The sequence below is a fragment of the Coptis chinensis genome, chromosome 6, assembly GCF_015680905.1.
Source record: "Coptis chinensis isolate HL-2020 chromosome 6, ASM1568090v1, whole genome shotgun sequence".
Classification (NCBI taxonomy): Eukaryota; Viridiplantae; Streptophyta; class Magnoliopsida; order Ranunculales; family Ranunculaceae; genus Coptis; species Coptis chinensis.
Genome location: NC_141461.1, coordinates 7,275,919 through 7,300,728, shown reverse-complemented (window position 1 = coordinate 7,300,728; position 24,810 = coordinate 7,275,919). Strand labels below are relative to the sequence as shown.

Genomic DNA, 24,810 nt, shown 5'->3' with positions numbered 1-24,810 from the left:
TATATTGGTCTCGAACGACACCAAAAAGTTGTTTGAAGCATCCATATTTAAAATGTTTGTTTTTCAAATACACGTACAAAATTTGATCAAAATTACATTAAATGAAAAATACAAACAAAAAATTGATTTCATTACATGGGATAATTATTACATTGACCCTTAATTTCATTACTTCATCCAACAATTTTTTAAATATATATATATATATGGTGTAGTGGAGGTTGGGTAAGGACAATTAGAGGTTGCAACAAGTTACTTTTGATGTAGGTGGGGGAGAGGGGTGCCTAACATAAATTACAATTTTTTTTTGTTAATGATAAATTTGTAAAATAATTTTTTTTTTTGGATCCGCCCAACACAAAATAGGTTGTGCCCATAGGCCATTACGTAATTCAAAAATCGATATATTACGTAATTCAAAAATCGATATATTGCCCTATTCCCATATTTTGTACTATGGTTGGAGACGTGAATCACACTTTCAAAAAACAAGAAAAAAAGTTGTCGTTCTCGAATGAAAATTTGTCTCTCTAGTCTCTCCCACAAGTCTACAACTAACTAGTTGGTTCATTTGATTTCCAAAGTATAGTCATTAGTCAGTCACTCGTCTTGAGTCTTGACTGATGATGAGCATACGCCATACGGCATACCCATTCCACTGAAAGAATATAAAAGGCCGGTCGTCTTGACTCATTGACCCGACTCTTAGCTGGTCTAGCTGACTCGTCAAAGATAAACAAACTATAAATCCACGCTTCAAATATAACGTTGTAAAAGCCAAGCAAACTGCTAACCAACAACATCAAAAAAACGAGACAGAGCGAAAAGAGATCTCACATTCTTCTTCATCTTCTTGGAAGATGAATGAATACATGTTAGGAGTAATTCTCGCAACTTTGTTCGTGGGGTTATTTCTTTTATTAAATAAGAAGAAGAAGGAGGGATCTTTACCTGTTGACGACGAGAATCACAATGACTGTAAAACTAGCTCAATTGTTAATAATGGTGTTGTGAAAATACAAAGTGTACGAGGAGAAGGAGATATTGATGTGATTGTTGTTGGGGCTGGTGTTGCGGGTGCTGCTCTCGCTTGCACTTTAGGAAAGGTAACCAAATTTTGTTCATTTAATGTTGATCTGTATGTGCATTTTGTAATCAAACTTTAATTCATTGTAATGAATTATTGATAGAAAGTTTAGAAAAATAGTTTCTTTAACTGTTTTGCACATGTTCAAAATGTCAATTATTTGGGGAGAGAGGGCAGTTCATGGTCATTTTGTTGGTGGGGGCTTATTATTATTATTATTATTATTTTGGTGGGTAAAAAGGATTTAAGGCCAAAAGATTAATAGAGATTCTGCTACTTGGCAGACAAGAATGGTAAATTAGTCAATGAAAAAGAAAGTGAACCTTGCCTAATAGAAATATTATACTGACTAGTGTATTAGCTATCATTTTCACTAAAAGTCAATAGATATAGTTTTTAAATTAGTTTGATTATGGAACTAAAATATATTTGGAGTGCTAAAAGTCAATAGATGTAGTTTTTAAACTAGTTTGATTATGGAACTAAAATATATTTGGAGTGCTATAAGGGTCTTCCTTGAATGAAAGGGAATACCCTTTGCTTGAAAAAGATTAAGAAACATCAGCCATCGGTGCTTTTTGAATAAGCTTAAGAGTTAGTTTCAATACTCTCACTGTATTTTAAAATTGTGAGTTGGTTGGGTCTCTGCTTAAACACGTGTTTCATTGAGTTATTAACTGTCATGATGAAAATGCTTCTTAGTTAAAACTAGTATTTATGTATTCGAAGAATTCAAGGTGCAATGTTATTTGCAATTGATATCAGGATGGACGTCGAGTTCTTGTGATTGAGAGAGATTTGAGCGAGCCAGACAGAATTGTTGGGGAACTGTTACAGCCAGGAGGATACCTGAAATTGATAGAGCTTGGCCTTCAAGGTAGGCATGAAATTATGAATGTGAATATGTTTTTGCTACAGGTCAACATCTTTATGTGACTCAACTATATGCTCCGCAGATTGTGTAGAGGAAATTGATGCTCAAAGAATTCTTGGTTATGCTCTTTTCAAGGATGGTAAAGATACAAGACTTTCGTACCCATTAGAAAAATTCCATTCAGATGTTGCCGGGAGGAGCTTCCACAATGGACGTTTCATACAACGCATGCGTGAGAAAGCTGCATCCCTTCCAAAGTAAACTTCTCACCTCCGTAAAAATTCTTTAACTTTTGTTTTCTTTTGTTCTTAACCATTTAGCATTAGTATGTAATTTGGTTTCATTTTCTTTTTATTTTTTTTATGCTTACTTCTACTTATTAGTAATGGCTTTTCAGTAGACTACTTAATAGAAAAGTGGATGCTTAAATATAATACACTAGTGAATTTGTTTTGGTAGACTTTCTTAAGTGACACATCTCACGTCGCAAACCAAGTCTACTTTTTTCTTTTTCCCCATACTTATGTCCCTTTTTATAATGGTTTCCGTGAACCATATCAAGCACATGACACTTTGTATGTTAGTCAAAATTATACTCTACGTTTAAATAAGGTCAAGTGTCCAACCAGAAATTGCCATTCGTTCTAGAGTAAAGTGGGGGGAGGGGAGAGAATCAGAACCTCCTGATGACTCTAACAGACAAACAAAGATTGTGTTATTCCCATAGGGTCTATAGAAACCATAAATATCTTTTGTATATTATTTTCTATTTGGAACTAGATCATAGTTTGCAACTTGCATAACTTACATTATCCCATTTAATAGTTTTATTTTTTTGAAATAAAAACAACATCATGCTTAAAATATCCCAATTTTCTTTTCAGTGTCCGCCTGGAGCAGGGGTCTGTAAAATCACTCTTAGAAGAAAACGGGGTTATTAAAGGAGTATTATACAAGACAAAGAATGGTGAAAAAGTGGAAGATCATAAAGCATATGCTCCTCTTACAATCGTTTGTGATGGTTGTTTTTCAAACTTGCGACGCTCTCTCTGCAGTCCAAAGGTGAAGTTTTTGTCTCTATCTTGACGAATACACATTGGCTTACTCTTGAGGTTGGTGGCGAATCATATTTTCTCTTTTTGTCATTCTTTTGTTTAACTTCTATACGTTCTGTTGGAACAGTGTGATGTACAATTGGTTTCCTATGCATTACAAAACCAGCTCATTTGTAATTCCTTAGTAATAGTTGCTCCGAAATAGTTGAAAGTCGCACCAAGTCTTTCCTGATTGAGCTATTAGAATAACAGATTTCCTGCTTTTTTGGCTTGCTGTTGTGAAGTATGGTTGTGCTTCCTTTCGTAGTCTTTGGCATTGGACAAAAAAATTAAAAGCGTTGGACTTCTTCTGCAGGTTGATGTACCCTCTTGCTTTGTAGGTTTGGTTCTGGAGAACTGTGAACTTCCATATCCAAACCATGGGCATGTTGTCTTGGCAGAACCCTCCCCCATTTTGTTTTATCCCATCAGCAGTTCGGAGGTCCGCTGTTTGGTTGATGTTCCTGGAGAAAAAGTACCGTCTATTTCTAATGGTGAAATGGCTAACTATCTGAAGACTGTAGTAGCGCCCCAGGTACTCATTTGATTCACACTAAGATATACGCAGCTGAAGTTTTTAGTCGATTACTTCCATTATTTTTCAATTCTATTGTCCTTTTTTCAAATATTAACTAATGTAGTGCATGCATTTTTCAGATCCCCCATCAGCTATATAACTCCTTCATAGCAGCAATTGAAAAAGGCAGCATAAAAACAATGCAAAACAGAAGCATGCCAGCTGCTCCCCATCCCACTCCAGGGGCTCTACTAATGGGGGATGCATTCAATATGCGTCATCCATTAACTGGTGGAGGGATGACAGTTGCATTGTCTGATATTGTTGTGCTTCAAAATCTCATTAAGCCTTTATGCGATCTGCATGATGCACCTGCCTTGTGCAAGTATTTGGAATCTTTTTACACCTTGCGTAAGGTAAGCATGATTCTAGTTGATCCAATAAAAACTTACTGCATCCTATCTTCACCAACTTACATAAACGTGAAATTATTGCAGCCTGTGGCCTCAACAATAAATACCTTGGCTGGTGCACTGTACAAGGTATTTTGTTTTTCAACTGATCAAGCAAGGAAGGAAATGCGCCAAGCTTGTTTTGATTATCTAAGTCTTGGAGGAGTTTTTTCGTCAGGGCCAGTTGCTTTAATCTCTGGACTCAACCCTTGTCCACTCAGTTTGGTTTGCCATTTTTTCGCTGTGGCGATATATGGCGTTGGCCGCCTGTTGCTTCCATTCCCTTCGCCCAAACGTTTATGGATTGGAGCTAGGTTGATTTCGGTGCGTCTTCCACACTTTTCTTTTCGTCCTACTCTCTGTCCAATATTGTAGTAGCTGCATTTATTACATATGTTTCTTAGTTTGCAATTATTCCCTTTGCAGAGTGCATCAGGCATCATTTTCCCTATTATAAAGGCAGAAGGGGTTAGGCAGATGTTTTTCCCGGCTACTGTTCCAGCATATTACAGAGCTCCACCTGGCAACTGAAGGAGAAAGGAAAATTGCTTGTAACAATTAATGTATACTCTGTTTTAAGTCTTGTATGGATCGAACAAGGTTCCCGAGAAAATTATGTGCGGAAAATTTCGTATCTTAGGGTGTTTGTTAAATTTTAACTCATGAAAAGGAAAGAAAACAAAATTGGTGTTCCACTATGGAATGAAATGGAATGGAAATGAAATAATTTTAATAGAGTTTGGGCCAAAAGCCCACAGTTCCAGTTTAATTATGGATAAAAGACACCTGGTTTTTTTTTATGTGTAAAGCCCATCCGGTTGACTTTTGAGTTAGATTACTACTTTGCCCTTTAAGACAAAACAAATAACGCCAAATATGAAATCCGGCGTAATTTTCTCATGTGAACTTTGTTTTGAAATTTTGTGAAATTTCAATCGGTAATTTTGTCCTTAAAATTTCCTATTGATTTCTCTCTCGAAATTTCTCTCAAACACGGCAACATGGATGTCTATTAATATTACAACAACAACCACTTTCAACTCCCACTGCAATATGAATGTTATATTGTTAACTATACTGCAACATGGATGTTGCACTATCTATTACTACTGCAACAACCATCGCGAATAATGAATGTTGCATCGCCAACTATATCTTTAGCGTGGATGTTGCACCGCCTATTACTACCGCAACAACTACTTGCAACATGAATATTACATCATTAACTTTATAGCATAATGGATATTGATCGTTTATTACTACCGCAACAACCATTATCAACTCTCACCGCGATATAGATGTTGCACTATTAACTTCTTCTACAACAACATGGATGTTGCAATCGACTATTACTACCGCAAAGAATCACCACCGGGCAACTCCTATTGCAATATAAATGTTGCACTAGCAACTCTACTACAACATGAATGTTGCACTATCAACTCTAATGCAACATGGATGTTGCGACCGCCTATTACTATTGCAATAACCACTATGAACTCCCAATCGCAACATAAATGTTGCACCGACAACTCTACTATAGCATGAATGTTACATCATTAACTCAATCAAGCAATATGGATGTTGCATTGTCTATTACTACTTAAAACAACCATCGTGGAAACTCACACTACATACAAGTCATTTTATTATACTCACACTAATGGACATACTTAATAGAAAGTTTGTCGCAGAGATATGGATTAAAAACGGTGATTTAATCGATTCTGCGATTAAGGGCTCCAAACATGAGACATTCTACAAATGACAATTTGTGCATGAGGAAGGTAACAAAGCGTGGTATTAGAAAAGAAAATTAAAAGCTTGATTTTTTTTAGTATAAAACAAAAAAAGAGATGTTAGCTTATCTAAGAACACGAATGTGTTTTTTATAGAAGTATCAGGATCACCAATTTTCTCGAGGATGACTCCTACAATTTCATACAAGTTTCCTTGGTAAATAAGTCTTACTTGCAAAAGATTATCCAAGATCAAGGCAAACGCAAGAGACCTCACTTTTGGCTCCTTATCTGAAATGCATTCAAATGCGTAGTAATCAAATTATCACATATATTAACAAAGCCACTTTCTTCATGATGATTTTTTTTTATGAAACTCACATCACCCTTTACAATTACCACAACCTTGCAAAAGCTATGAACCCATCGCAGGGCTTCTAATTTAACTGCGAGAGGAGAAGAAGCATGGAGAGACTTAATAAGGAACATGTTGTACTTCTTTAAATACTCAATAGCCAAATTAGAAGCTACATTCTTGGAAGAATAATGACCGACAAACTTTTCAGCATCAAGACCAGCACGAGTCTTCTTGCTTAAATTTTTTCTTACAAAAAACTTACTTAAGAGTTCAACTTTACAAAGCTTGTTTAAGGTCCTTAAAACACTGACTTGAACCTCAATGCAATCTCAAATTGGTAACTCGAAAGGATCAAGCTTTTTAAGAATACTAAATGCCATTTTCATTAATCTCTCGCTATAGCACGCCGCAACCTATGGTTGGCCCAACAAGCTCCAATCACCACTTCCTAAGGAAACATTGCCCAACAAGACCTTCAAATCAAACTTAAACATGAATTAAGCTCTTTTTCAAAATCCAAACTTATTTGAACCAACAACTTTAATAGTTCTAGCTTCTCAATCAATGATGAAATTGACTATTCGACAACTTCATTACTCCCATGCTTAAGCAAGAACAGATACGTAACTGCACAACCCCTTATCACAAGGTGATTCGGATGCAAACGCAGCTGACTAACTGACGAATCTAACAATAGTATTTTCACCACAGTAATTATGGAAGAATACCAAGCTTTTGTAAAGAAAGTAAATGCAGGTTCGTCTCCAAAATACCATGGATCTCAACAGACGAAACCTTACTAGACTCAATTATCAAAAAATTGACAAAGATGCAGAAAGAGATCTAGAAAAATTACAAATTACCTCAAACTTACGATCTCTAAAATAAGATCTCAATAACAAAGTCAAAAGAAAAGAATGAAATCATGACCACAAAATCTCATTAAATCACAAATCACGATCTCAAACTTAATAAAAGAGTGATCTTTTTGAAGACTACACTAAGAACTAAATAGGTAAATTGAGAAGAAAAGGGTAAATTTGGTATTATAAAAATCTCTAATTGCGTCAATGACCTTATTCCGCAATTTAACGTGGCCAGACATTTTTAATTCACATCTAAAATAAGCGGGTGGGCTTTAGCCGTAATTCCAAAAGTCAATGAGTTTTAGGCTAATAAAGACCGGAATCAGGGTTTTTACCCCAGCTATATGTAATTTTAAATGGTATGTGTTTGGTAAACTGGAGAAAAGAAAATAAAAACTGGAAAAAAAAATCATGTTTGTTTGCAAAAACTATGGAAAGGAATAATTGTATTGTTGGGTACTTGAGTGTGCTATGGAAAGAAATTTAAGTCCATAGCTATCTATTTCCTTTTGCACATTTTCTTTCTATAGGTAAACAAACGCCTTAAAAACTATAGAAAAAGTGGACCACTCTTATTTTCTTTTAATTTACATAGTGCAAACACTCTTAATTTCATCAATTTTGGTTCTTTTTACACATTCTTTGTTAATAAAGCTAATCCCATCTCTTTATATTGGACTTCTCTGGTGAGCCAAACAATTTTTTTTACACCCTTTCTCTGCCCCGTCTAAATGCTTGACCTGCCGTACTTATATTTTCTCAATCGAGTAGAATTATAATTTAATATACACGGTGAGGGAGCTCGATCTCCGCCTCTCCGTGGTTCTTTTACAACATCATCCCAGCAGCCCAGCTCAATAAAGATCTTTCATATGGATCTCCTCCTTTCCCAGTAAGATTACAGCCAGTCAGCCAACGCCAAAGATGAGCTTCCAGTATTAACTATGAACTATCAAATTGTTATTAACAAAACATTTGTTGTGTACCGCGTATAGTCGAGCAGGCTTTCTAAGGAACAAGCAGCCAGATCAATGCCTCCTAACCGTCTTCAGTGACAACTTTCACACTATTTTCACCTGAAAAGGTGATTGTTCTTGGTTATATGCTGAGCTCCAATCTCCCCTGTATAAAAATAATTAACTTTGGGAATACCACTCTTGATCCATTACCATTCAGATATTCACTCTCATCTGCCTTGTATCGTGAATCTATGCACTTGATTCTGCAACTAAATCCAACTGCATCCAGGCTGTTTCATCACCCTATTGTTCAACATCAGTTCTCTCACAGTAGCTGCTTCTTCCCATTGGCCAGCAGCTGCATGGAGATTTGTAAATAGCTGAGTTATCTGGTTCAGACTCCTGAAGATATCCAGCCGCCACCTTCCCTAATCTCACATTAGCATATGATATGCAAGCACTGAGCAGAGCCCACCAGATAGTTGAATCTGGTCGAAATGGCATAGTGCTTATTAAACTTTCTGCTTCATCAAGATGACCTGCTCTTCCTAGAAGATCTGTAATGCAAGAAAAGTGATCCATTCCAGGTTCTATCTTGTGATCTTTTACCATGGAAGAGAAAATCTGACGACCCTCCTTAACCAAACCAGCATGGCTGCATGCAGAAAGAACCGCAGTAAAGGTAGCCTGATCTGGCTTGGTAACACCAGATTCCTGCATTGATTCAAAGCAGTGTATGGCTTCGCATCCTTCCCCATGCTGCGCATATGCAGCAATCATGGAGTTCCAAGAGACTACATCCTTTTCATTCATCGTTCGAAACACATTAGAAGACCAAACTAAAGCACCACATCTAGCATACATGGTAATGAGTGCATTTTCCAATGTAGTTTCTGAATTGAATTGAGATCTTAGTATGTAGCCATGAACTTGTTTCCCAATCTTCAAAGCTGATATGCTAGCACAAGTGCTCAATATAATGCTGAGTGTATAAAAATTCGGCTGAATGTCACAGATTTGCAATTTACTGAATAGCTCTAATCCTAGTTCTGGCAAGCCATTAAATAGACATCCTGATATGATTGAATTCCAAGAGATCAAATTTCTAGAAGACATCTCAGCAAAGACCTGATAAGCACGCTCAATCTTACCATGCTTAGAAAACGCACAAACCAATGCATTACAAGCCTGGATATTTAAGATGAGCCCATTCTTAGCCACCAATCCTTGAATCATCTCAGTGACTCCCAACTCCGAGCACGATAACAGACTTCCTATGGTAAATTCATCAGGTTTAATCCCCACCATCTGCATTTGCAAGTATGTTTTGATGCCTAATCTGCAGGAATGCTCTTGAGAATAACATTCAATTATAGAGTTCCATGAGATAAGATCCTTCTCTTCCAACAATTCAAAAACCAACCAAGCAGATACCAAATTCCCACAGTTAGTATACATGTTTATTGTCGCATTGCTCACTAATGTAAAACCTTCAAGACCTATCTTGATAGCATCTGCATGTACTTGTTGTCCAAGTTCCATCATTCTTGCAGACGAACACGCGCTCATGGCACTCACAAAAGTAAGCTCAGTGGGCTCATAACCAACTTCTTTCATCTCCCCAAACACCATCAACGCCTCCACATATTTTCCCAAGTTCACTAATCCAGCTATCATTGCATTAAAAGTAATCTGATTACATGTCCTACTTTTAGCTTCTTCAAAAACTTCATAAGCCTCCTTAACCATTTCAAACTTAAAAATACATTGAAAGCTGAACATTCACCACAGATACTATAACCAAAAACCCACTCCTAATAACCAAACCATGCACCTGTCTCCCAAAATCCAGTAAACAACAATACGAGCTCAAAACACTCGCAAAAGTATAATGATCGGGCATTACACCATCCCTCAGCATTCGTCAAAACATCCCCAAAGCAATATCATCCTCCCCCTTGTCCACACAACCCGTTATAACTGCATTCCACACAGCAACATTCCTCTGCGGCATTCTCTAAAATATCCCAATCACGTAATCCACCTCCCCCGCCTTGATATAAGCCGACAACAAAGTAGTCCATGAATAAACATCAGGTGAAACAATTTGTTCAAACAGTTTGTTCACAGCATGTAAGTCATTATCCTTTGAGTAAAGGGATAAAAGTGTGTTGGATACATGTGAGTAAGTTTTGTAACCAGTGAGTATGGTTTGAGTATGGACTTGGTTTCCAAAATGCGTGTTGTGTAGGTTAGTACATGAAGTTAGTGTTGTGGAAAATGTATATTGGTCTGATTTTAAGAAGTGTGATGAGTGTATTTGAGTGAAAAGCTCAAGTGCTTTTGTGTTTGGTTGGAATGTGTTAGTTTTGAAAGTAATGTGTTGAGGTTTATGAGTAGTTGAGTTGGGATTTTTTTGCTCCTAGGTTTTGCTGGAAGCGAAATTTGGGCCAAAGTTTAGGAGTGAAAACTGTCAAAATCTAGTTTCATACTGAAATTGAAACTCTTTCAAAGTCTGTGACGTCAAACATGCTTTTGAAAGGTGTCACGGTGCAAATTTCATCAGTATTTCATACCGTTCTAATTTTCTAATTTAACCCATTTCTTTGAAAGTTTAATTGGTTTTTAGTTTTAGTGCATAGTCGGGTTAGTTTAGGGAAGACAGAGCGTTCCGAGCAACACTACTAAACCTTTCATCATTGTCGGGGTAATATTAATGCAAGGTTCATTTCAATTGTGAATTAGAGCTAGCAGGAAATGTTTTTGCAACAACTAATGGAGAGACACCAAAGCCAAATATAATAAACTGGGCATAATCGAAATATTGTGAAAGGTTCCTTTATTCTTTGATTTCTAGTGAGGATAATATAGTATTTAACAAATTTTGAAGAAAATGTTGTCATTGTTTTTTTGATGGAATTTGGGGACACGTGTGTATCTAAATTTCTTTTGAAGGAAAATCGAGCAAAAAAATCACTCGTTGAGTTGGGTTTTGGGTGGAGGGAAAGAGTGACGTGGCGAAATCTAGTTTCATACTCGAAATTGATGTAGTTGGGGACATGCTAAAAAGGTGTCACGGTGCAAATTTGGCATTAATATAAAATGGGGTTTTATTTTTAAAAGATAGAGCTATTTATGTTGTCGGCGTGTTAAATATATGCAAAAAACCTATGTCAAAATATGATTTTTTTAATTTTAGTTTTAATATAAAAAGTAATATAAAAATATTAGGAGGGGTTGAATATAGTTTTAGTAATGTGAAGGAGGTTTTTTTAATTATTTAAAATAATATGAAAAAAATGGGGGAGTTTTTTGCAAATTGTTTAAAAAGAAAAGAACCTTTTTTTAGAATATTTAAAGGAGATATCCCTTAAAATATTATAAATACACTGTATATCGGTTGATATTTTGTCTTAAAGACCCGGCTATTATATAGTGTAGAGACTTACATGTAACGCATGGCATGCTGTCTGTCATTAATAGTGAAAATAAACACAGGGACCGTAGAAATTGTATCGTCCATCTCTACAACTTATTTTAGTTGTCAAATTTAGAACTTTCTACTAGCCCCATTAGAATGGACATTTGGTGTTTGGGATGCTACCATATTGAATTAGTGTGTGATTTCAAACGGAATCTCAAAATTTTATTGAATATTTTGTTTTTTTTTTTTTTAAATTCGGAGTTAGATGTTAAGAGTCGAAATATTATAATTTTCAAAATATACTCGCTTGAATACCAGCTAGAATTTCAATTTTTTGAGTGGTTGGAATTCCAAAATCTTAAAATATGGGTGCTAGTTTGATAATCCAATGGGTTTTGATAATCCAATAACCGACCCAACCGAATTGATAAAAATCGGTTTGGATTTTGATAATTTGGTTTGCTTCCACCACCGATTCGAAACCGAACTGATAAGATATTGGTTTGGTCTCGGATTTGTCCTTCCACTAAACCGATATGAACTCGAACTGATAAGATGACATTTAAATACTATTTATGATTAATTTTGTATATATTTAGTTGAAATTAATTGATTTTATAGTTTTCAATTTGGATCGGTTCAGTTTCACTTTACAATATATTTCATCGGTTCGGTTTCAAATTTCAAATTTTCTTATCGGTTTGGTTTGGGTTTGATTTTTCTATAACTCCGACCCAAACCGATCCATTGACAGCCCTAGGTGCTCGTGTGCTACTGCTATACAGCACCCATTGGATTGAATTTCAGATCTGAGGATCCAACTAGGCAACTAGATTTCAGACCAATGATTGAATTTACTACAATGACCCTAAGAAACCGTTTACCTTGTCCAAAAGAACAACTCCAACGGCTACTTACACTTGAAATTTAAAACCACCTTGGCTTCCCAACCAACGCCTTGTTTCTTTAATCACTGAAACGCTCCCTCTTCTCTCAACATACCTTTTCGAGGGGAATCCTCATAACCTCCTAGATCTTCATACCATTAGTTAAACACAATCCCCACTAGTTTCATTTGGTGATGGAGAGTTTTCAGAATATGTTTGACCCTGAGCAGAAGTTTGATAATGAAGATGACTATGATGATGAAGTATACGAGAAAATTGAAGCGCCCAAGTACGTTGACTTAACAAGGCCTGACCATTTTCTACTCCCTGATGATCGGTCCTGGTTCTGTTCTCGCATTGGTGAGTCACAATCTTCAATGAGTTTCTTTTTCATTTGTCGATTACTACGTATTTTAACTTGATTGGTTGATTATGCTAGATTAGTTATGATCTATAACTAACTGAATTGAAGTGCTACTGCCATTTTCGATTCATTATGTTTTTCGTCTGTTTCACTTGAATTATATATGGATTAGTTAAAATGTTAAAATGCTTGCATTGCGGGGTTCTATTGGGATTTGTCATTCTCCGTTATAAAGCTTTTTCGTTTAGTCCGTAGGTAGAAATGACGATCCCATGCCTGGCCTTTGTTGTGATTAGAATTTCATAGTAATAAGGTTCATCTATCTGAACATGACAGTTCTCTGTTACTGTTTCTTTCATTTCTGTTGAATAATAACATGAATTGTACAACAATATAACTTGACACCTGGTTTAAAAGATTATGGAAATACTTACCATCCGTGTCTTTGTAACTTTGTGTCTCAGGATGTGATCAAAACCATGAAGATGTTGACCCTGATGCGCTTTACAAAAGTTTCGTGCTTCGGGTTAGTTTTCAATTTTCATTTGTTTCCATTTGGTAAGGTGGTTACTGTCATTCACTAGTTAGGGACTGAGATTTTGGATCATATATAGGTCATGGCAGCAAGGAGTCCCAATTTAAGACTTCGAAAAGCACTAACAAGACAAGTTCCTAGGTGCGTAAACCATTCGAGCATATACTGTGTTTTTCCATCTTTTCTGAAAAAAAGTTAAGTCAGTCATTGATAAATCTATGTTTTCTTTTATAGTCAATATATGAAATGTCCAAATTCTGCACCTGCAAAACCTTCAAAGCCAAGAGTATGTAGATTCACAGCAATGACAAGAGTTTCGCAGAAGATGGTTGATGTCAAAGTGAAAGTTCGTCCTATTTCTAAGGTTAATTTAACTCCGAATGCAAAACCAAAGGACTATTCTGCTGCTGGAAAAGCATTGACTACTCCTAGAGTTAAGAAATGCATACCAAGTTCAGACCCCTTTAGAAGTGTTCAGAATCCAAAAACAACAGATGCAATGACAAAGAGTAAAGTGGTAGCAAAAACGTTGGTCTTTACCACCCCGAAGAAAAATGAAAGACAGAAGCCATCATTAGAATCTGAGATACCAATGACCGAAATATGTGATGGGATGAAGAAGCTTGAGATTAACAGTCAAAGGAAAAAGCTCTCACAGAACTCTGGTAAACCATTAAAGTGCACTGGGAGCCGTCCTAATAAATCTGTTACTGCTTCTGGTCTCTCCACATCAAAGCTGAACTCCCAGAAGGCAAAAGGTCGGGTTAAGGATTCGGTAGATGTAAAAACGAAAGGAGACAAACCTTTAAGACCTAAGAAGAGTAAAAGCACTAATAATGCACAGAAGTTAAGTTGCCAGCGAACACATAGCATAGCTAATAGCGATATGGAGATTGAGGTAGAATTGAGGAATGGCTCTTTCGATTTTTGCACTGCATCAGGAACTTCCAGAAGTAATGAAGGAAACAGAAATGAAGTGCAGTCAGAGATAGTGATGACTGTGGCAGGAGTTATGATTACTGCACAAGAAGAGCACTTACCAGCTTTGGAGACATCTTTAATTGGGGAGAATGTGCAGACTGTCTCCAACAATGACAATGAAAGCCTCTCGTCAAGTTATGGAAAGGATCCTCCAGAATTCCAATCTTCGAATTTAGGTGGAGGCTCTCTTCAACCCCAGGTGTTGAATGAAGTCGGAGACATTGATGGGGTCAAAGGAGATGAAGAACATAGAAGAGGTCTAGAAGTGAAGGTTTCAGAAGTGAGTGAAGATGTTTTGGTTCCTCGAACTTCAAATGGAGCTGGATTTGAGGGTGAAAGCATACATGTTGATGATAAAGAAAATGCCTTGGCCTCTGATGATAACAGGTAAATAACTTATACGTCAGAAATTTATTATTCATTACATTCTGTTTTTCTTCTTCTAATTTTTCTGATACCTGTGCCTCAGAGTACTAGTTTCTTCAAAACTAAACTGAACTTTGTTTTACCTGACAGAATTTCAAGCCTCAATAGTGACAGTTCTCAAAGGAACGTACTACAACATGTAGATCAAGAAAATCAGAAAAAGGTTAATTTCCATATCCGACAAGTTTTATTTTTTGTTATCTCTTGCATGCTGATATATAGCACACAACTTTTCTTGAGGAATCTCTTTAATATCCCTAGAACTTGTGTTTAATTTGCAGGTGAATGGTGCACATGGGAAAGGTTTAAAAGGAAATTCAACAGTGGCTACTTCTGGTTCTCTAGGAGGAAAGTATAAGAAAGCAAAGCCAACAAATCCTAAGCCGTTCCGCCTAAGAACTGATGTAAGCAAATTTCCTTAGACTAAAATATTAGGTATATGGAGTAACATTTTCTTGAGAGTGTTAACTAATGTTTTAGGGGTTTTGCACCAGGAAAGAGGAATTCTTAGGGAGGCAAACCTTGAGAGAAGGCATCTGTCTGCACCCTTAAAAGAGACTAAACATGTCTTGAGGAATCCAGATGAAAGCACTCAGAGAAAGCACACAAATGAGGTAAAAGAGTAAATGAATGCATCTAAATCAACAAGTATCAAACTGCAAAAAAAAAAAAAAACTAAACAAATATTTTGACTTTCCTTTGACTTATTTTAGAGAAAGGTGGTGTCTCATGGACAACATAGACAAGAGATAACTTCACAAGAAAGCAATCAAAGTGAATTAGATAAACGAAGACAGAAGATTCAACCTGTGAGTTGAGAAAGCGTTTTTCTTGTTTTGTTCCCTTGCTCATTCAGGAGCAGTATTTTCTGTATGTTATTGAAGCTAATGCATTTGTTTTTCTTTTTTTATTTTGAAGCATCAAACAAGACCAGCATACCTTAAGACATCAAAATTGGTTGTGGAACCCAAAACAGCCTCATCCTCCACACTGAGGAAAAAGAAGGTACAACTAACATTTTAGTCATTCTTCAGATATATGAAAACCATGTGGTTCTTCTATAAATCTAACACTTCAACCAAACAGCTGGAATGCATGGAGAAAGCAACTGAACGAAGGGAATGTCAGCCAACTAAGTCACAGATGCTGCGACAACAACCTATCAGACCTAAGAGGTTTCTTCCCTGTTTAATTTTGTCTCGAGGTGTATCAGATGTATATAGTCACGAACTCTGATGAATCAAAATATTTTGCTCGTTGGTTTATTATTATCTTTTTCGCAGGGGGACTGGATTAAAGAAGACAACACTGTCTTTTGTTGCATCACGTCGTCTCAGTGTTATAAAGGAAACCATGTCAACCATTTCAAGACCCAGGGCTACAAAATCACGGAGTAAAGATACCTCCAGTGCTGCCGTTTCTTCTGCTGGTAGATCCTCCTCCCAAGGAAAAAGGCCAGTGACCATACCAAAAGAACCAAATTTTCACAAGATTCACACACCAAAGAGTTGCACAAAGACTGTAGCAGAGGTGACTACACCAAAGAGCTGCATGAAGACTGTAGCAGAGGTGATCCATACACCAAAGAACTGCACAAAGATAGTAGCAGAGGCAAACTTTACAACAAATTAGTTGTACAGTAACAACGGTGTAGGTGACTGCCTCGTAATCATCTCTAGGAGTCAGATTACTGTAATGTTGTTCAATTTTTTCATTGAATTAGATTCTTTTGTGGACATCTTGTTTTGGCAATTTATTCTTCACATTTGTATTCATGAGAGTTGTCAACCTCTCTTGAGGTTCTCTATTCCTTGTCAGCACCAAAGATTGAAACACGATCTTAAGAGCTATGTGCCTATATGTATGTACCTATCAATTAGTTTGGGAGTCTCCTCCCCCTGTTATCATTTCACTTATATTTTGTACTGCTTACATTTCATATTGGCAAAAAGGTTTCTGCTCTATCTTTTCTTCCATAGTTCCATCCTGCCATCTTGGAATAAAAGCTTTTGAGTTTTCTCATTAACGTCAATCCTGGAATCCCACCATGTACCATGTTGGGGAGAGTTAAGGGTGGAATTCGAGCTAAACGAGCCGAGTTTTGCTCAAGCTCGGCTCGCTAATTACACGAGCTTTAAATTGAGCTCGAGCTTGGCTCATATAGTTAAACGAACGAGCTCGAGCCGAGCTTAAACGAGCCAAGCCCGAACCGCTCAGTTATTTTATACTATAAATATGCTATTTGAGCTAAACGAGCCGAGTTTCATCAAGCTCATTTGTTACACGAGCTTTAATTTGAGCTCGAACTCGGCTCATATAGTTAAACGAGCGAGCTCGAGCCGATCTAAACAAGTCGAGCTCCGAGCCCTTGGCTCAAATTCCACCCTTAGTTGGGGTTAACACCGATACCAATCGATCCCCACTACATAGATAATTTGTATTTGAACTCACTTCAACTCCAGACAAATTCTAAATATCACCTACAACCAAACTAATATGCCCAACTCTCTAAACAACAAATAATAATATAAGGAGAAGAACAAGCATACCACAAACACAAAGATATACCGTGGTTCGGCCAATAGTGCCTACTTGACTACAAGAGCTAATCCTTTATAAAGTGGGAAGGACGATTACAATCACTCCTTTCAGTCTCTCACCTTACATCACTCTTATCTCTTTACAGGCTTGTCTCTCTGTAAAGGTTATCTCTCAATCTTGATTGCTCTCAAAATTGGCTTTCAATTGTATTGCTTCTTTTTGTGTCTTCTGACTTAGTTAGGTTTTGCCAAAAACCCCAACTTGTATTGCAAACTCGCGGTTCTGCAAATATAGAATCTTCCGAATTTAGACATGGGCGCGGGCGCACCTTGGGCAAGGCCAAAGTCGAGTTCGCACGCTCTGAAAACACTGGAGGTCGTCCAAGACATGGGTGCAAGACTAATAAGAGCGCGTGCGCGCTCAGGCTTCTCCAAGCAAGCTAAACTCTTTTTTCTCCTCATATGAGGGATAACTCCAACACACCAAACATATGGACCTCTTGGCACCTTTAAAGCAGGCACACAATGTTGGCTGAGATGCTGTTTTTCATTTAGCTTGATTTATTTCTGGTTATCGATCTATCACAAGTTGGCCGTTGGCCAAAGCACTTTATCTCATTCCTTCAATGCCGAAACAACAAATTTAAGAGTCCATGTGGATATAAAGATATTGGTTGGCTTAACCTGTGATTATCCCTTAATATATTTTTTGGCCCATTTACTTATATTTCTTGGCATAACTAATAATTTATGTATACAGTATACAAGATCTGTTTCTTGGGTCACCTTGTCTTATTTTGTTTGGAAGAAAATTATAGAAAAGCATGACACTAGTTGATAGTTGATACTTGATACAGTGATACACATCGTTGAACGTCCTATTAAAGGTCATCTATGTCTGTTGTATAAGCACTAATAAGCAGCCACATTTCTAGCCGTTAACCGTCTTAACTGCCCTGCATTCAATTTTGCTTATAAATAATTTCTTGGAAAATACAATTCCAATACTTTTGGGAATGTTCGACTTGAAGAAGAAACTTTCTATAGCATTGGCCTAACCCGCCTAAGTAAGCTGTTTGTCCTAAATCGGTTACAGTCCTTTGGGCTAGGGCCTATAGGATGGATAAACTTTCACATGGTTAAGCTAACAAGATGCAGCTCTTTAAAGGATTATCTACTAGCATATACTCTAGCAGAATCTCTTTTCAACCTTAATTGGCTCATCCATGCTATGAGTTGTATAGTATGAGATGATTGATAAGCCAATTATGTGGGTCATTCCACCGAAATATGAATAAGCTTCATGACAAAATGCAATTGTTTTCAGCAGTACGTGTTCCAGGCATATGTTCTATAACCGTTTGCTTGTGATGGCACAATAGCACATGGATCAAACAACTTAACTATAAATAATGCACCGATTCTTCTTGGTCCACAATAGAATGGTCCACACATTTATACAGCCAATTATATGACAATGGCGTTTACATGGGATGTTTCTTAGCTTTCTTGTATAAATGAATTTCCTCAAAAAACGGAATTGGTAAACATTAGGCTGTGATTACGCATATAATTTTGCGTAGCATGCAAATTAGGAATACGACTTCCAGATCGCAACCTTTCCAGAAAAATTATCTATTTTGTAACAGGAGTAGCAATTAAAATGTTATAGTAAACAGACAAAAAGAATAGAAAAAATACACATGAATGTTGTTCAGGGATTCAGACCCTGCTGACCTGAGGTAGAAGTTAACTGACAGTCAACACACATTGCTGGAAGCACGACCATATTTTGCCGGCTATGCTCTACAGGCTGGAAGAGAACAAAGACAAGATCATGAATAGATTGTTAACACGTGGTGAAAATCAGAAAATTATGTGACAGCTAGGCGTCAACATCGTTTGTAGATCAAAATTGACTCTGTCAGTTCCAATTACGTGACATTCGGCAGCTGTGTGGGTACGAGCAAATTATTGACTTATTTCGCAAAGTGAAGTGCATCGTCTATCTTTGCCAACACGTCACTCTTACGGTGTTATCTGAACTAAAGACATTTAGAGTAGAATCAGTACTTGGTAGAATTGTACAAGTGGAGAAGAATCAAAGTTATGGGAATACTTTATAGTAGTTCACAATTGCAGAAATACCATTGTGTGGTTGCTGAAACGGAAGATTTGATATGTCCATTAGCATTTGGGGTCTCCTATAAAATACGGCAATTTGACATGGTATTAGACAATGTGACATGCGAGACTTGCAACCCGGCTAGCATAAGACAGATTAGCAATATTGCTCATGCACACAAAAGTTGCACTGAAGGGGATCAACTTAATAACAGACATACAGGAGAGCTCATGACTGCGACAACATAGTAAATGTGAACAAAATAAATCACATGGTTCAACAAATTGGCACTGGCTCCATATGAGTACAACCCATGAGCTAAGAAAACATGGTGCTCCCACGATTTCGTTTGTGAGAAAGACGCCCACCAACTACCAAGCACACTCAGTTGACAAACTTCACATCTCAGGGTCCTCAGTTTTAGTAATGCACTGCTGTAAGAAAATAACTAATCAAGTAATCAGTCTCTAAGTCAACAAAATTAGACTCTTTTTCCACTGTACTCATTAAACGTTTTAAGTAACATACTCCTTCATTTTTACGCGTTTATGTTCCAAAGGAAGTGTGGTAGAAAGATCTTAAAAGTTAAACACAACTGTAAAGTAATCATCAATCACTAGCACTTTTTCTTATCTGTCACCGTGTTATAACTTTGCCCTGGATATATATACTTCTTTCACACTTAAGTTAATTACTTAACATAACATAATCAGTTAGTTATTCTCTTAAGTAGTAGTTTAATTTCATATTTCTTCCATAAATCAAGGTAGCTTGTTAACAAAACAACAAAAACAAAGTTTTTATTTATACTACTGAATACTCATAAAGTTTTTCAACTCTAGAATACAAGTATACAACGTGCCATCTTCACGCTTTCTGTTCTCTGTTCTCTGTTCTCTGTTTCCTGCATTTTTTTTATTTGTTTATTACAACAAAAATTTAAGACGTGTTGAGCTGTTAGTTTTTCCTTCACTTTAAATTAGAGTGTTTTAGCCTCTCATATACAAGTCACATTCTCTTGGTTTTGTGATGGGGGGTGGTCTGATATTTGAAAAGTTAAGAGTGATTTGAGTCTTGTGAAGAAAATGGCTCCTTCTTTTGACTGGTTGGCTAAGGAGAAGCTTGGAGGAACACCAGTTGTAGTGAAAATGGAGAATCCAAATTGGTCAATGCTTGAACTTGAAGATGATTTTCTTCTTGGTGGTGATAAAGGTAAAGGAAAGAATGCTAAGCAACTCACTTGGGTTCTTCTCCTTAAAGCTCACAAAGCAGCTGGATGCTTGACTTTCATTGCTTCAACAATGTTAAACCTTGCTACTGCTATTCGACGTCGCGTTTCTTCGGGTAAAACCGATTCTGATACTAGTAGTAGAATTGAGAATCCTGCTGTCAAGAACAGGTTTTATACTTGTATCAAGTTGTTCTTGTGGTTATCTGTGGTTATGTTAGGATTTGAGGTAGTTGCTTACTATAAAGGATGGCATTTTAGTACTCCTCATTTGCATTTGCAGCTTCATTTGCCAACACAGTTGGGTGTTCAAGGAATGTTTGATGTTATATATTCTAAGTGGGTTCTGATTAGAGTGGAATACTTAGCCCCTCCTCTCCAATTCCTTGCCAATGCTTGTATTGTTCTCTTCCTTGTACAAACTGTTGATAGGCTAGTTCTGTGCTTGGGTTGCTTTTGGATTTGGTTGAGGAAGATCAAACCTGTTCCTAAACAAGGCACTCGAGATATCGAATCGAAAGATGGTGACGCAGAAGATTACTTTCCCATGGTCCTTGTTCAAATTCCTATGTGCAATGAAAAGGAGGTAAGAAGGATATCCAATTGCTTCTCATTAGTTACATTATTGATTTTACAAATTAGTATAGTTGAACATATAGTCTATGAATGCATGAAAATAATGGAATTTCTTAGTAGTAGATGGTTTCTTAATGTGCAATTTCCGATAACAGGTTTATCAGCAATCTATTGGTGCTGTTTGCAATTTAGACTGGCCTATGTCAAACTTGTTGATCCAAATCCTAGATGATTCAAGTGATCCTGCAACACAGTTACTGATCAAAGAAGAGGTTCATAAATGGCAGCAAGAAGGTATCCCCATCGTCTACAGGCATCGGGTCATCAGAGACGGGTACAAAGCGGGCAATCTTAAGTCTGCTATGAATTGCAGCTATGTCAAGGACTACGAATTCGTTGCAATTTTTGATGCTGATTTCCAGCCCACCCCAGATTTCCTGAAAAGGACAATTCCCCATTTCAAGGTATACACATTAGGCCTTCTGGTCCTATTTTGTACTTCCATTACCAAGTAGTCTGCCAGTATATCAAGTGCATAAGACTATTGATTGTTAGCTTATCATGTAACTAAACGAACCGCCATTTCTTTTGCAGGACAATGAGGAAATTGGACTGGTTCAGGCGAGGTGGTCTTTTGTGAACAAGGACGAAAACTTGCTCACAAGGTTGCAGAACGTAAACCTGGCATTCCATTTTGAAGTGGAGCAACAGGTTAATGGGATTTTCATGAATTTCTTTGGGTTCAATGGAACTGCTGGTGTGTGGAGGATAAAGGCTTTGGAAGAATCTGGTGGGTGGATGGAGAGAACCACAGTTGAGGACATGGACATAGCCGTCCGAGCTCATCTCCATGGTTGGAAATTTATCTTTCTCAATGATGTGGAGGTACATAACCTTTTTACTTTGACATAGAAGTCTCTTGTATTCTTTCTTCTAGGATTTATTCTTATTATTACGTTTTTGTTTTGTTTTTCAGTGCCAATGTGAATTACCAGAGTCTTATGAAGCCTACCGTAAGCAGCAACATCGATGGCATTCGGGTCCTATGCAGTTGTTCCGATTGTGTTTGCCTGACATTATCAAATCAAAGGTATTAAACTTTATCCCTGGTGTACTGTGTCATTATTTCCATGCTAATGCTTCTGTTCGCTTTTAATCTTGCATACTCTACGTGATCATGATAAGTTATGTTTGCTCACTTGGTGTTGGTTTTCTCATTCGTTTGACGCAGATCAGTGTGTGGAAGAAGGCCAATTTGATATTCCTCTTCTTCCTACTCAGAAAATTAATCTTACCCTTCTATTCTTTCACTCTTTTTTGTGTTATTCTTCCCATGACAATGTTCATTCCAGAGGCACAACTTCCATCTTGGGTTGTCTGCTATATCCCAGCCACCATGTCATTTCTCAATATCCTCCCATCCCCAAAATCCTTTCCCTTCATTGTTCCTTACCTCCTTTTTGAGAATACTATGTCTGTGACCAAGTTCAATGCAATGATCTCAGGCCTCTTCCAGCTTGGGAGTGCCTATGAGTGGGTGGTGACGAAGAAGTCTGGCCGCTCATCTGAGGGTGATCTTCTTGCCTTGGTTGAAAAAGATTCAAATCACAAGCGAGGTATCTCAATGCCAAATCTTAAAGCGCTGGCGAAAGAGGAAGCTCAAAAGCAGGAGAAAAATAAGTCTCCCAACAAAAAGAAGCACAACAGGATGTATACGAAGGAGCTTGCACTTGCTTTCCTTCTATTGACTGCTGCAACGAGGAGCCTGCTATCTGCACAGGGAATACATTTTTACTTCTTGCTCTTTCAAGGTGTATCTTTCCTATTAGTGGGTCTCGATTTGATTGGCGAACAGATTGGATGAAAAAGTGGAAACTACCAAGAGGAATCTATCAGATGTCAATCAACTAATTGCTATAGCATAGCAAATACCTGTGAAAAATCTCTGAGAAAAACAGAAGATTTTAGCTGAAGGATTGGGATTGGTGCTGTTGCCTGTTGGTATGGTATAGGTCTCCATCAATCCATCGCCTCTACCCAGCCAGTTCCACCCATTGAGAGATTGGTTTACCATAAGAGTAGAACTAATCTTGGAGGGAGGTTGTAAATATTTACCTTTTGTTACTCATTACTTTCACAATTTTCTTTTATTTATTGTTTCAGATTCTTTGCAAGAATATCAGGGTTTTAATCACAGCTCAGTGATGAGAGTTGTCTCAGACCCTTGTGTGTTAGTTATACTATTTCTATGACAAGAACTCAAGAAGCTTCTCTTTAAGCTTCTACACTATTCAAATAGTGCATACTGGAGTTTACATTATATTGAAATCGATCTGAGGGACATTTTCTTACACAGTTACACACATTCTCGTGGCATATCTCACTGGAAAGTTTTCTGCATAGGTAGGATTAATTACCTTACATTCCTTTTGTTTGTTTGCTTTGAAATCGATCTATGGCTTCTACTCAATTTTTTTATATATGCAATCCAGTAAAAGCATTCTGTGCTCCATGTTGTGGCTTCTTCCAATGGATTTCTTCTCTGTAGAAAACACCAATATTCTCACGAGCTCACCCTAGACCACTTCTATTATTATGCATATGCAATCCAGTCACAGGACAATGGGTCCTTCTTCCAGAAACTCCGAAGAAGGATTTATATGTGAAGGTAACAGTTACCCTTGCCTAGACTAAGCGACGTACGCAGTGGTTCGAGGTTTATGAGCACATGATGAAGCTTGCTCATGTTATTTAGATGTGGAAATATTCTCTGCACAGACAGGTGACTGGATAGGATATCAACTCAGTACTGGCTCACCCTCCTTCAAAGTACCGTTCTTTGCAAAGACGATCATTAGTAAATGGGGAATTGTTTGTTCGGAAGCAAGATTATATGATTCAAGTACTGTACACTTTGCAATGTTCATTTCAAATCCAAACATTAAGCAACTGCAAGTAGCTGTAAAGGTTAATTTTGGTTAACGTTACTGATGTAGGCAATCTTTGGAGAGAAAGGTGTTTGAGGGATTGAATTGATCGAGTTCGTATGGACGAACTGCATACGTATCAAGTTCTCTCTGCTGGGGAGAGACTTGAATCAGGTCAAACGTAGTTCCTCATTCTCTTTATATAGGCAAGGTGCCCGCAGCTCTTACTTTCATGTGTCAGGTTAGATCCAGGTCTTCAGGTCACTTGCAAGCCTTGATGGTGAGTTAAAGGACATTTATGGTTAAGCGTGCACTACACCATTTTTTCCTATTTGGAACGGACTGGAGCCGTTCCTGTTAGGTCCGTCGTTAACATATGAACAAATTTACTCATCCGATAGCTTATTTTTTGCTGATTTTTGACACACACCAAATAGGAACGGTCCCCATCCGTCCCAATTTGCCAAAATTCTGGTAGTGGTGCCTGAAGTCTCGGTCTTGATGGCTGTAGTAAAGACATATGTTATGAGCCGTTGTGGATGAGAGGATTGAGTGTTATGGAGGTCGCTTCGGAGTGAGTTCGTTTACTCGACTCGACTCACTTAAAAGCGACCTCGCAGGACGAGTATGTGAGATCGGTTGGTGGTGACATCGTTGTGGATGCGAGTTGAATTGGTTTCTTATCTGAGTCGAGTCACTATGAAGCGAGCTCTGAGGACGAGGATACGAGGTCGGTTGGTAATTTTGTATATGCTGGACACTTGTGCGATATTCATTGGATGTGAATATTACTCCCTCACACAGCCCCATCTCAGTAGGTCACTATTTTGTACAGGAGCGACTTGCTGAGA

The 24,810-nt window shown here is 37.5% G+C and overlaps 4 protein-coding genes across 4 annotated transcripts; 3 read left to right on the top strand and 1 right to left on the bottom strand.

Moving 5' to 3' along the window:
• The first annotated feature begins 695 nt into the window (after window positions 1–695).
• LOC147491181 (squalene monooxygenase SE1-like) lies at window positions 696–4,824 on the top strand. The gene is made up of 8 exons (XM_086565970.1): window positions 696–1,106; window positions 1,853–1,964; window positions 2,044–2,218; window positions 2,846–3,023; window positions 3,372–3,590; window positions 3,713–3,988; window positions 4,070–4,348; window positions 4,451–4,824. Exons 1-8 carry the CDS (start codon window positions 861–863, stop codon window positions 4,553–4,555), a joined length of 1,590 nt encoding a protein of 529 aa, XP_086422096.1. The 5' UTR covers window positions 696–860; the 3' UTR covers window positions 4,556–4,824.
• Window positions 4,825–8,249: 3,425 nt separating this feature from the next.
• LOC147491180 (pentatricopeptide repeat-containing protein At3g49740-like) lies at window positions 8,250–9,695 on the bottom strand. The gene has a single exon (XM_086567198.1). It carries the CDS (start codon window positions 9,693–9,695, stop codon window positions 8,250–8,252), a length of 1,446 nt encoding a protein of 481 aa, XP_086423324.1.
• A 2,486-nt stretch (window positions 9,696–12,181) lies between these two features.
• Window positions 12,182–16,478, top strand: LOC147491179 (neurofilament heavy protein). Its single transcript, XM_086568888.1, has 11 exons — window positions 12,182–12,617; window positions 13,086–13,147; window positions 13,236–13,297; window positions 13,391–14,524; window positions 14,654–14,726; window positions 14,845–14,967; window positions 15,058–15,177; window positions 15,277–15,372; window positions 15,482–15,568; window positions 15,650–15,738; window positions 15,847–16,478. Exons 1-11 carry the CDS (start codon window positions 12,452–12,454, stop codon window positions 16,193–16,195), a joined length of 2,361 nt encoding a protein of 786 aa, XP_086425014.1. The 5' UTR covers window positions 12,182–12,451; the 3' UTR covers window positions 16,196–16,478.
• A 3,428-nt stretch (window positions 16,479–19,906) lies between these two features.
• Window positions 19,907–23,322, top strand: LOC147491178 (putative xyloglucan glycosyltransferase 12). The gene is made up of 5 exons (XM_086566620.1): window positions 19,907–21,042; window positions 21,188–21,496; window positions 21,627–21,917; window positions 22,009–22,122; window positions 22,264–23,322. Exons 1-5 carry the CDS (start codon window positions 20,314–20,316, stop codon window positions 22,894–22,896), a joined length of 2,076 nt encoding a protein of 691 aa, XP_086422746.1. The 5' UTR covers window positions 19,907–20,313; the 3' UTR covers window positions 22,897–23,322.
• The last annotated feature ends 1,488 nt before the right edge of the window (window positions 23,323–24,810 follow it).